Raw genomic sequence first — 12,986 nt, 5'->3', positions numbered from 1 at the left:
TTCCTCCCTTTCTTCCTCCCTCCCTTCCTTCCTCCCTTCTTCCCTCTCTCTCTCCTCTCCCTTCCTTCCCCCTTTCCTTCTTTCCTTTTATCCTTCTTCCCTTCTTTTCTCTCTCCTTCCCTCCCTCTGCATCTCCCTTCCATCCTCTTTTCCTTCCTTCCCTTCATCCTTCTTCCCTTCTTCCCACCCTCTCTTCCTCCCTCCTCCTTTCCCTTCCATCCTCTTTTCCTTCTTTTCCTTCCTTCCCTTCATCCTTCTTCCCTTCTTCCCACCCTCTCTTCCTCCCTCCTCCTTTCCCTTCCATCCTCTTTTCCTTCCTTCCCTTCATCCTTCTTCCCTTCTTCCCACCCTCTCTTCCTCCCTCCTCCTTTCCCTTCCATCCTTTTTTCCTTCCTTCCCTTCATCCTTCTTCCCTTCTTCCCACCCTCTCTTCCTTTCTCCTCCTCTCCCTCCCTCCTTCTCTCTCTTCCTTCCCTTCCTTCCTCCTTTCCTCCCTCCCTCCCTTCTTTCCTTCCCTAAATCCAGTGCTCTTTTCATTACATTATTCACACTCAGCTCAGATATTCTCTGTTCTAAGGCCGCTCCCACCTCTGACTTCCTGTATTCTAAAGGCCCTCCCAGTTCTGACCCTATGACTGGCTGAATAGCTCACGCCTGTTCTTCTCCTGGGCTGACTTTGCCCAATCCACTCTGTGTGGCACCACTCTGTCGCTGAGGCTCTTGTCTCACAGTCATCCTTGAGGCTGATGATCTGCAGAGCCATGTCCTACCTTATCCAGGCTGGATGACTGAGTCACGAGAATTCTGTTTTGTTTTGTTTTTCTGGCTTTCAGGAACCCCAGATTCCGATGTGGAGTGTGCGGCGTGTGCTCCGGGCACCTTTTCAGACACTATCTCTTCTACAGACACTTGCAAACCCCACAGGAGGTGAATAACTAGTTCCTGTGATTCTAGTGACCTGGGATGGGGTTCTCTGCTGAGTGGCATTTTCCCAAGGGCCAGTAGCGCCTGTGCCCAGCAAATACAGGGCAATGAGTATGGCATAGTGGATTGGATTTAGAGACAGAAGACCTGGGTTCAAATGTTCTCTCTGCTCATTCCTACCCAGGTGATCTTGAGTAAGTCATGTTAACCCCTCTGTGCCTCAGTTTCTTCATCTGTAAAATATTGGGGTTTTGGTTCCCTTCTATGAGATACCTGCCAGGTTTGTCTTTTCCTTGAGAGGTGGGAAGGAACATAGGAGTGACCAGAGCTACTGAACAGGGATGAGCTAAGCATAATAATAAATGCCATTTTAGATTACTTTTGAGATTTTATAAATTCAATTCAGAAAACACAATAATATTGAGAATTTTGAGTTGCTGAGTTTTCCAGCCATGTCCAACTCTTTGTGACCTCCTTTGTTTGGAGTTTTCTTGGCAAAGATTCTGAACTGGTTTGCCATCTTCTTCTCTAACTCATTTGACACATGAGGAAACTGAGGCAAACTAAATGGCCTGCCTAGGGTCACTCAGATATTAAGTATCTGAGGTCAGATTTGAACTCAGGTCTTCTCGAATCCAGACCTAGCAATCTATCTACTGCACTACCTAGCTGCCAAATATTATTAGTAACAACAGTGCTTTACAGTACACTTCAGGGTTTGCAGAGCACTTTATGAATATTCTCATTTCAACTTTGCAATCATCGGTGAAGAAGGCACTATTATTGTTCTCATTTTGCAAACGAGAAAAGAAAAACTGAGAAATGTTCAGAAATTTTCCCAGGACCAACCAGCTAGTCTAGCTAATAAGTTTCCTAGGCAGGATTTGAACTCAGCATTTCTCGACTTGGTCTGTTCAGTGCTCAATCTGCTATGTGTACAAAGTTTAGGAGATTAAACGATAACAAGGTGTTTTTCTCCCCCAAACTCTTCAAGGCTCGCAGTATTCTCTCTATTTTACAGAAATCTATAAAGATGAAATATCTAACCCATGTTAACCAGTTTTAGAGCTAGGATTCGAACACAGATCTCCTGCTTCTGACTTCTGTGCTAACAATTCACATTCACTGGTGTCTGTAAGACAATCAACAGGCATTAATTAAACTACAATTATATGCCGAGCTACAGTGGATAGAGCACAGGCTTAGAATCAGGAAGATTCATCTTCTTGAGTTCAAATCTAGCCTCAGACCCTTAATAGCTGTGTGACCCTGAACAAATCACTTAACCCCTTGTGCCTCAGTTTCCTCATCTGTCAAATGAGTTGGAGAAGGAAACGGAAAACCACTCCATTCTCATTGCCAAGAAAACCCCCAAATGGGGTCAAGAAGAACCACACAACTGAAATGACTGTGCCAGGGACTGTGTTAGGTGCTGGGGGTGTGAATGGAGATGTATGTTAGGAAGACCCTTTCAAGGAATTTCCATTCTCCCAAGGGGAGAGACTGTACTCTCAGATACATGGTTACAGAATATATACAAAATAAAGTCATGGGGGGTTCCCAAAGTTCTCCCCTTATTATTGTCTTTAAAGGTAGAGGGTTAGTATCATCCTTATTTTACAGATGAAGAGTGTGAGGTGGGGGCAGCTGGATGGCTCAGTAGATGGAGTGGCAGGTTTAGAAAAGGAAAACTTGGGTTCAAATCTGATCTCAGAAACTTCCTAGCTGTATGACCCTGGGCAAGTCACTTAACCCCTACTGCCTAGCCTTTACTGCTCTTCTGCCTTGGAGCTAATACTTAGTATTAATTCTAAGATGGAAGATAAAGGTTTAAGGAAACGAAGAATATGAGGCTCAGAGACAAAAAAAAAATGGCCTGCCCAGCATCATACCAAGTTAATAAGTGATAGAATCAATCAAATACATACTAAGTGCCAAGCACTTTGCTGGGTACTGAGATATGAAGATACAAATTAAATTAGACCTTACTTGTGAGCAATTTCTGTTCAATACAAGCTGTGCCTGGCACATAGCAAGCACTATAAAATATTAGCTGTTATTATTATTATTATTCATAGCTTTGAATTGCTCCAAGCCTTAGAGGACATCCTGTATTTACAAAGACATTTTGTTGGGGGAGGAGGGGATTGAGAAGATACTAGTAGGTGTAAGGATGGAGAAAGGCCCCATTTAGGTGACAATTGATTGGCCTGAACCTGGAAAGAGATTATAGGCAAGAAGATGGAATGTCATGGGGGAGGAGGAACACAAAGAAGTTTGCATTTGATTTAAGAGTTAATGGGAGGTGGCAGCTAGGTGGCTCAGTGGATACTGAGCCAGGCCTAGAGATAGGAAGTCCTGGGTTCAAATATGACTTCAGACACTTCCTAGCTGTGTGACCCTGAGCAAGTCACTTAACCCCCATTGCCTAGCCCTTACCACTCTTCTGCCTTAGAGCAAATACACAGTAAGATTCTAAGACAGAAGGTAAAGGTTTTATTATTTTTTAAAAGTTCATAGAGAAGGAGAACAGCTAGGTGACACAGTGAATAGAGCTCCAGGTCTAGAGATGGTGGGTCCTGGGTTCAAATATGACCTCAGAAACTTCCTAGCTGTGTGACCCCGGGCAAGTCACTTAACCTTGTTTCTCTAGCCCTTGCCCTTCTGTCTTAGAATTGTTTCCAAGGCAGAAAATAAGAGTTAAAAAACCAACAACAGAGTTTACAGGGAACACTGGGAGTTTATTAAGCAGGGGAGTGACAAGGTCTGTCCTGTGCTCTAGGACTATCACTTGGGCAGGATCAAAAAGGGAAGAGACTTGAAGTTAGGAGATCTGTTAGGCTAGAGGTAATAAAAATCTCAATTAAAGTAGCCTTGATCTCCTGTCCACTTCGAGGGTTCTCTTTCCTCAACTAGTAGACTTTTTTTTATCAAGAGTCATAAGCTAGACATTAAAGAATTTCCCAGCACCCTAAACTCTACCACTAGCTTCTCATGATGCTCAATATTCTCACCGCGAGTTCCTTTGGGTTAAAACTTTGAAGATTCTTATTTTTAAAAAATGTTTTTAAACCTTTACCTTCCATCTAAGAGTCAACACACAGCTGGGAAGTGTCTGAATCCAGATTTGTACCCAGGACCTCCCATCTCTAGACCTGGCTCTCAATCCACTGAGCCACCTAGGTACCTCCTGAAGATCCTTATTTTAAATAGGGATAAGTATCATTGAGTGCTACCATTAATTTCTTATCATGAATTTATCAGATTAGTTTCACTAGTGAGCAGGATCTTGAAGAACTGGGACATAGGACATAGGAGTTTGTTTGGTTGGTTTTTAAACCCTTACATTCTGTCTTATATTGGTTCCAAGGCAGAAGAGCAGTAAGAGCTAGGCAATGGGGGTTAAGTGACTTGCCCAGGGGCACACAATGAGGAAGTTCTTGAGGTCCGATTAGAACCCAGAACCTCTTATCTCTGGGCCTGGCTCTCCATCCACTGAGCCACCCAGCTCCCCTCTGCCCCAGGGTGTAGGCATTTTGATGGGCAGGGATGGAGGGATGAATGGACAATGTGGAAATTCAAGTTTGGCCAGACCTCATAGGGAGATATGCCAGGAAATTCAAGAATAGGAAAGGAAAGTGAGACTGAAGAAGGAATGAGCAAACTCTGTCAACTTCAAGTTTTGCTGAGGGCTAATTGTCTCCAGAGCCTCTTCCCAGTGACGTGGGATCTTGAGGATGTGCCCAACCTAGAAGGAGGTTTCCTTCACTCTAAGGTTGCCTCTTCATGAACTCAAGCCCTCCTCCTTCCAGGTGTCTTTCCGTGGCCACCCCTGGTAACGCAACTTCAGATGCCATCTGCAATGACATGGACTTTGCCCCTACGAAGGCCGAGCCACCTTTCTCCAAGCATCAGCCTGAGTTTATGAATCCCAAAGAAACCACATGGACCTCTGAGCCAAATGTTACTCTAGCCACCTCTCCCCAACCGCAGCCACAGCCTACAGTCCGACAGGTGTCATCTGATAGCCCTGTGCTTCCACTTGGTAAGTGATGGGAATGAGCTCTACTCACTGATGCGGCTGGGGGTTTTAGCACGTTGTGGGGAGATCTGGACTATTCACATGCCCCAGGAACGAGAATCCCAATGGTTTGGCCTTGCTTTCTGCTCTCCTTTCTTCCTTAAACGGTTTGGGTTTTTTTTTATTAGAGCTGCTAATAATCGTATCTGAGAGAAGAAGGATGGCTAGTTTTAGTCTGTACCTCTGTGTTTATGGAGGTCGGGACAGTAACAACGGTGGGGCAAGCAGCACTTTGCTATTCCAACTAGGCATCAAACTTAGAGGATGCTGATATATCAGTTCTGGGTCTTTCAACTCCATAAAAACAGTGAGACTGAGCATATAGTTAGCAAGAATAATTAGTTAAAATAGAAACCTCCCATATAGACTCTAAACGATCACCCCAGTGCACAATATTAATGATATGGAAACAGGTCTTGATCAATGACATGTCAATCCCGATGGAATTGCTCGTTGGCTACAGGAGGGGGGTGGGAGGAAGGGAGGGAAAAAACATGAATCACGTAACCATGGAAAAATATTCTAAATTAACTAATTAAATACAATTTTCCAAAATAAATTTGAATGGGGGAAAAATAGAAACCTCTCAGATGGCAAGGCTGGAGTGAGCTCTCCCATTGTGCTCCCTCTAAGTGATAACTTACATTATGGCTGCTTGCCCAGGGCACTCTTTGGAGTACTTGCCCTGGACCAGAAAAGTCCTGGTTATTGCTCTGATGGAACTCTGATGTTTGGTTGAACAAACATGACTGAGCACTGGCTCTGTTCATGGACCACTGCTAGGTGCTGCAAGGGATGCAGGGAATGAATAAAAGCCCTGCCCACAGGGACCTTACAGTCTCATAGGGTATGTTAGTAGGATATAAACTCTGACAGATCCCACCAAACTGGAACGCCTTCACCAATATAGACCTGTTGTTGGGTTGTATGCCCTCTATCATCTTAGGACCTTTCTAACTAAGCTCAGAGAGCCTTATCCCCCACTCCCAGACTGCCTAACAAAATTGATGGTTTTTCAAGTCTTCTAGGAGTATGAATCTAGCCATTTGGATACAAATGCAAAAAGAAAAAAGGGGGGAAAAAAGAAAAAATGGAATCATAGAATTTCTAGCTTCCTTCAAAGCTCAGCTCAAAGGCCACCTCCTACAAGAAGCCATTCTTTTTTTTCCCCCAAACCTTACTTTCTGTCTTAGAATTGATACTTATACTTAGTACAAGTATCGATTCTTTCTTAGAATCTTTCTTAGAAAGAGTGTTAAGGGCTAGGCAAATGAAGTTAAGTGACTCAGCCAGGGTCACACAGCTAGGAAGTATCTAAGGTCAATTCTGAACCCAGGACCTCCCACTCCAGGTCTGGTTCTCTATTCACGGACCCACCTAGCTGCCCTAAGAAGCCATTTTTTATTTCTCCTGTACCAGCACTTCTCCTCCTCTAATTATCTTGTATTTACTTTGTCTCTAGCTATATTTATACATATATGTAGGTAGAGGCAAGGGAAAATCCACCTACAAAATTTGTGAAATTGTGTTGCCTTTGTTTTTTAAAAGAAGTCACTCAAAAGACATTTATTAAAAGTCTGTCATATGCAGGTACCTTGTAAGGTGCTAGAGATAGAAAGAGATAGAGAGAGATAGAGATAGAGATAGAGATAGAGAGAGAGAGAGAGAGATAAAGATAGAGATAGAGACAGAGAGAGATAAAGAGATAGAGATAGAGATATAGCTATAGAGATAGATAGAGATAGAGATAGATAGAGATAGAGATAGAGAGAGAGATAGCTATAGAGATAGATAGAGATAGAGATAGATAGATAGATAGATAGATAGATAGATAGATAGATAGAGAAAGAGAGAGATAGAGATAAAGATAGAGAGAGAGATATAGCTATAGAGATAGATAGAGATAGAGATAGAGATAGAGAAAGAGAGAGATAGAGATAGAGATAGAGATAGATAGAGATAGAGATAGAGATGTAGATATAGATATAGATATAGATGTAGATATAGATATAGATATAGATATAGATATAGATATAGATATAGATATAGATATAGATATAGATATAGATATAGATATAGATATAGATATAGATATAGATATAGATGTTTCTCCAATAGACTATAAGCTCCTTGAAGCCAGAGACTATTTAATTTTCATCTTTGTATCTCCAGGGCCTAAGACAGTATCTGGCACACAATAGATGCTTAAAAAATTTTTGTTGTTGAATAGATGAAACAAATCTGCAAATAAAGCCTTAAATTGGGGGCTCTGCCTCTTGATTAGAGAAACATGAGCATGAAAACAAAAATGATATCAAACAATAGCAACAACAATGTATTTGTTTGTAACCCTTTCTAAATCCACCTACACATTTGTGAAATTGTGTTGCCTTTGCTTTTAAAAGAAGTCACTCAAAAAGAATTTATTAAGTGCCTGTCATGTGCAGGTACCTTGTAAAATGCTGGGATGTAAAGAGATAACGAGGAGTTTATAATTTAATGGGAAACAACAATTAGTGAAGGAACAAGCTTTCCTAAACATGTGCTAAGTTAGAGATACAAAGATGAGCAAAAACATAGGCCCTGCTCTCAAGGAGTTCACATTCTTTTTTTTTTCAATTTAAACATTATTTTATTTGGTCATTTTCAAACAATATTCCTTGGAAACAAAGATCATTTTCTTTTCCTCCCCCCCCCCCCCCACCTCTCCCCTAGCCAACGCACGATTCCACTGGGTATCACATGTGTCCTTGATTCAAACCCATTTTCATGTTGTTGGTATTTGCACCAGAGTGTTCATTTAGAGTCTCTCCTCAGTATTATCCCCTCCACCCCTGTAGTCAAGCAGTTGCTTTTCCTTGGTGTTTTTACTCCCACAGTTTGTCCTCTGCTTGTGGATAGTGTTTTTTCTCCTAGATCCCTGCAGATTGTTCAGGGACATTGCATTGCTACTAATGGAGAAGTCCATCACCTTCGATTGTACCACAATGTATCAGTCTCTGTGTACAATGTTCTCCTGGTTCTGCTCCTCTCGCTCTGCATCACTTCCTGGAGGTTGTTCCCGTCTCCATGGAATCCCTCCAGTTCATTATTCCTTTTAGCACAATAGTATTCCATCACCAACATATACCACAATTTGTTCAGCCATTCCCCAATTGATGGGCATCCCCTCGTTTTCCAGTTTTTGGCCACCACAAAGAGCGAGAGTTCACATTCTAATGAAGGAAATAGTGTGTAAAAATTACACATGCAGGGAAAGCTGGGTGGATCAGTGGATGGTGCTCTAGGCCTGGAGATGGGAAGACCTGGGACCAAATCTAGCCTCAGATACTTCCTAGCTGTGTGACCCTGAGCTAGTCACTTCACCTCCACTGTCTAGCCCTTACCACTCTTCTGCCTTGGAGCCAATACACAGTATTGATTCTAAAACAGAAGGCGAGGGTTAAAAAATTGTCCTTAGAAGATATAAATGGTATAATTGGGAAGTCCAGTTAGATGGAATGTCCAGCAGTGGGGGGAGAGGGCAATGGGACGGGGGATAGGGGAAGCACTAGGGGAAAACCTCTTATACAAGGTGAGATTGGAGCTGAGTGTTAAAGGAGGCCAGAGAAGCCAGGACACTAAAGTTAGTGTTACAGGAAGGAAGACCTTAATTTGAGTCCCACCTCAGATGTAGATTGGCTGTGTGCCCCTGAATAAGTCACTGTCTCTCAGCTCTTCCAACCAACTCTCTAAGACTCTAAATTGCAGAGAAGGTACCAATTCGGGGCATTCCAGGAGTGAGTTTCAGAGCCCAGGATGCACAGAGGAGAAGTACTATGGAGGGGCTCATCCTGCAGAGCTTCCTCTTTGGACTGGGGCAAGGGGCAATGGTGGTAGAAATATGTCCCATTTATCAGCAGCCCTGAACTTCTGGCAGGCAGGCCAAGGACCGCTGCCCCACTCTCACCAATGGAGTGGTTGGGAAGCTGGGGATGTAGTCAGACAAACTCTGCTTAGATCTTGGTCTGCCCAGCTGGCAAAAAGGTCATGTTGATCTGTCTGGGGGAAGATGTGCCCTTTAATGAATTGAGGTGGATTTCTTGTCTCCTTAGGGTGGATGTTGGGCCTGATGGTCTTCCTGCTGTTACTGATTGGTCTGATTTCCTGTTTGGTCATGTCTCAGAGAAAAAGTAAGTTTTGTTCATTCATTCATTCATTCATTCATTCATTCATACGATAAATAGACTTTATGAAAGACCCTCTCTCTACGGTGCTGGGGAAATACAGTAGCTTTAGTTAGTTTAGCTTCCTTCAATAAGCTTATGGTCAGACACAACTCACCAAAGAATTGTAATCCACAGTGTTATGTGATAAATACATCAGAGACATCCAAGACAAAGGGCTACATGAGAAGGAAAGCTACCGATCCGGGGAGTGGGGAGATGGGATGGAGAGTGTCAGGGAAAACTTCCTCAAGGAGTTACATTCAAAAGACAGGCAGGAATTTAAGAGAAGGGAAAGGAAGATGCAAGGCAAAGGGAAGAATCTGAGCAAAAACCATGGAGTTGGGAGGCATAGAATGTATTCTGGGACAGGATGGAACAAAAATGGGAAAAGTCAGAGTATATCACTCTGGCTGGAACATAGAGTAGGCAAAGTTAAGCCTGAAAATATAGAAGGGAGCCAGATTATGGAGGACTTTGAATGCCAGACAAAGGAGTTTGAATTTTAAAGGAAATAGGGAGCCACTGAAAAATTTTGAGCACAAGAGGAAGTTGGTTAGAGCCATTCGTTAAGATTATCCAGGAATTTGGTGGCAGCTGGGTGGCTCATTGGATTGAGAGTCAGGCCCAGAGATGTGAGGTCCTGGGTTCAAATCTTACTTCAGATACTTCCCAGCTGTGTGACCCTGGGCAAGTCACTTAATTCCAATTGCCTAGCCCTTACCACTCTTCTGCCTTGAAACCAATACACAGTATTGACTCTAAGACAGAAGGTAAGAGTTAAAAAAAAAAAGATTATCCAGGAATTTGTATGAAGGGTGGATTCATCATTCATTCAGCCAACAAACATATTTTGAGCACCTTCCATGTGGAGAGTTCTTGGCTGTATGGGACATGATCCATGACTTTAAGGAGATTACAGTCTTGAAAGGAAAACATGAGGACAAATAAGTGTAAAACAAAGCAGATGAAGCTAAGTACAGTGGGAGTTTAGACCTGGGAGGCATTTGTGCCTAGCTGGGAAAGCAGAAAAGAGTTCATGGAAAAGGTAGCATTTCAGCCTGATCTTGAAGTAGGGACATAATGTAGATATGGAAAGACAGTGCTGCACATGGAGGGAACTGCCTGAGCAAATGCTGAGAGGTGGGAATGTGCGGGATATATTTGAGAGTAAGAGAAACTGGTTTCCCTTTAATAGAATACAAGTAGGGGAACAATGGACAAAAAGGCTGGAATGGTAGGCTGAGGCCAGACTCCAAAAGGGTGTTCATTTTCTATCAGGAGATGTAAAAACTATTTTTACTGGGGAGAAGAGGTGGTTAAAATGTTTCTTTGTCTTTTCTTTTTTTTTAATAGAGAAGTTCTTGGCCTGCATGAAAGAGGAAACCAAAGTGGTAAGTTTTGCTTTGTGGCTGTTGGGCTTAGAAGGGAAGGGAAGCTTATGGGAGATAGCCAGAGGGCATGTCTACAGGAAGTAAACTGGTAGTCACTTGTGGAGCAGTGTCTGGCACTGCAGAGGGGAAAGGGGTGGAAAGGGCCAAGGGAAGACTCCCTCCCTGCCCCCAAGCACCTAGAAGTCTAAGAGGGAACCCTATTGCTGGCTCTTCTGGTGACACAGAATGTCCAAGCTGGGAGGACCCTATCCCAAGATGTCAGAGCTGGCTATGGCCCTTGGAACGGAGAATACTGGAGCTGGGAAGGCCCTTAGAACACTGACTGTCATGGCTAACGAGGGAAATTATTTTGCTTGACTATATATAGTAGTGGGTTTTGTTTTTCCTGCTTTCTAAAAGGGTGGAAGGAATTTGATACTGAAAATAAAATAAAATTTATTTAAAAAAAAAGAATAGGAAGGGGACAGCTGGGTGACTCAGTAGATTGAGAATCAGGTCTAGAGATGGTAGGTCCTGGGTTCAAATGTGACCTCAGGTACTCCCTGAGTGACCCTGGACAAGTCACTTCACCCCCATTTCCTAGCCCTTACCACTCATCTGCCTTGGAAACAGTATTGATGTTAAGATGGAAGATAAGGTTTTTTTTAAAAAAGAAGAATAGAGGATAATACTAATAATTCACATCTATATAAAACTTTGAGCTTTATAAGTTAACTTATAACCAGAATGTTAGAACACAGGACATCAGACCTGGGAGAATCCTTTGAAACAGAGATACAATCCCAGCCCTTTCCTTCTATAGACAAGGAATTGAAGCCTAGTGTGGGGAAGCCTTGTTCAAATTTTACAGTCACTTAACCAAAGCAGGACTCTAAGCTGCGTCTTCTGATTCTTGAGGTCTCTTACCCTCTCTGATCGTCAGTCTTGTCATCTGTGTAACATTCAGATGGGCAATAAGCCCTGCCTCACCTTTCTCAAAGGAACATGTGAAAATCCAATGTGATAATAGATAGAAGAGTGCTTTGGAAATTATCTGGAGTTGTACAAATGGGGAATGTTGATGGGGCTGGTGTTGGGTTTTCCCCTGGATGTGAATTAGTCTAATCACGTGATCAGGGAAGTCAATGACACAAGAGAGCCCCGAAAGTTGACTAGTATTGCCCTCCTGACTCAGGACTGGAACAAGGTCTCCTAAAACCTGACCTGAGCTCTCTACCATAGCTGAGTTGACGTCCTGTCCCTCCCTTGTAACTAGATGTTTCTCAGTTTCTCAAAATTGCTGAATTACAAATCTTTACCACATCCTGCCCCTATTGGTATCACTGAATGGTGATGTGGGTTGGACCAGCCTATGTGCACAAGTAGTAAATGGTTCAATTGTGCACATTGGCTACAGATTCTTAGAAGAGGGAGGCAAGAGGAGGGCAAAAGGGGAATCCCAAAGTACTGTTTCTCTTGTAATCAAATTCTTTTCTTAATAGTTCAACATTTTCATCGAACATAACACCCAAACTAAATGGATTGTTAGAAGAAGAATGTCAGAGCTGGGAGGAGCTTTAAAACACAGAATGTCAGAACTGGGAGGATCCTTAGAACACAGGATGTCAGAGCTGGGAGGGGGCTTAGAACAGAAAATGTCAGGGCTGGGAGAGACCTCAGATCACAGAACATGAGAGCTGGGAGTGCCCTCAAAACACAAAATAGAAGAGCTGGGAGTGATTTTTAGTTCAATTCCTTCATTTTCTACATATGAAGCAATTTGAAGGAAATCACATGCCCAAGTTCAACAGAAAGTTCATGGCAGAAAGTTAGGTAGTGGGGATGGGTGACTCAGTGGATTGAGAGCCAAGCCTAGAGATGGAAGGTCCTAGGTTCAAATTTGGCTTCAGACACTTCCCAGCTGTGTGACCCTGGGCAAGTCACTTAACCCCCATAGCTTAGCTCTTACCACTCTTCTGCCTTGGAACCAATACAGGGTATTGATTCTAAGATGGAAGGTGAAAGAAAGAGAGAAAGAAAGAAAGAAAGAAAGAAAGAAAGAAAGAAAGAAAGAAAGAAAGAAAGAAAGAAAGAAAGAAAGAAAGAAAGAAAGAAAGAAAGAAAGAAAGAAAGAAAGAAAGAAAGAAAGAAAGAAAGAAAGAAAGAAAGAAAGAAAGAAAGAAAGAAAGAAAGGAAGGAAGGAAGAAAGGAAGGAAGGAAGGAAGGAAGGAAGGAAGGAAGGAAGGAAGAAAGAGGAAGAAAGAAAGAAAGAAAGAAAGAAAGAAAGAAAGAAAGAAAGAAAGAAAGAAAGAAAGAAAGAAAGAAAGAAAGAAAGAAAGAAAGAAAGAAAGAAAGAAAGAAAGAAAGGAAGGAAGGAAGGAAGGAAGGAAGGAAGAAAGAAAG

General features: G+C 42.6%; 1 protein-coding gene across 1 annotated transcript in view; it reads left to right on the top strand.

The window, feature by feature from the left end:
• Positions 1 to 12,986, top strand: part of TNFRSF1B (TNF receptor superfamily member 1B) — a 65,765-nt gene that overhangs the window by 40,162 nt on the left and 12,617 nt on the right. Inside the window, exons 5-8 of the mRNA XM_056795759.1 lie at positions 834 to 927; positions 4,737 to 4,969; positions 9,100 to 9,177; positions 10,567 to 10,604. Coding sequence (XP_056651737.1) covers positions 834 to 927; positions 4,737 to 4,969; positions 9,100 to 9,177; positions 10,567 to 10,604 — 443 coding nt within the window. The remainder of the gene's footprint in view (positions 1 to 833; positions 928 to 4,736; positions 4,970 to 9,099; positions 9,178 to 10,566; positions 10,605 to 12,986) is intronic.

The sequence above is a fragment of the Monodelphis domestica genome, chromosome 4 (assembly GCF_027887165.1).
Source record: "Monodelphis domestica isolate mMonDom1 chromosome 4, mMonDom1.pri, whole genome shotgun sequence".
NCBI lineage: Eukaryota > Metazoa > Chordata > Mammalia > Didelphimorphia > Didelphidae > Monodelphis > Monodelphis domestica.
Note: the sequence above shows the minus strand (reverse complement) of the source record. Positions and strands in the feature narration are given on the sequence as shown.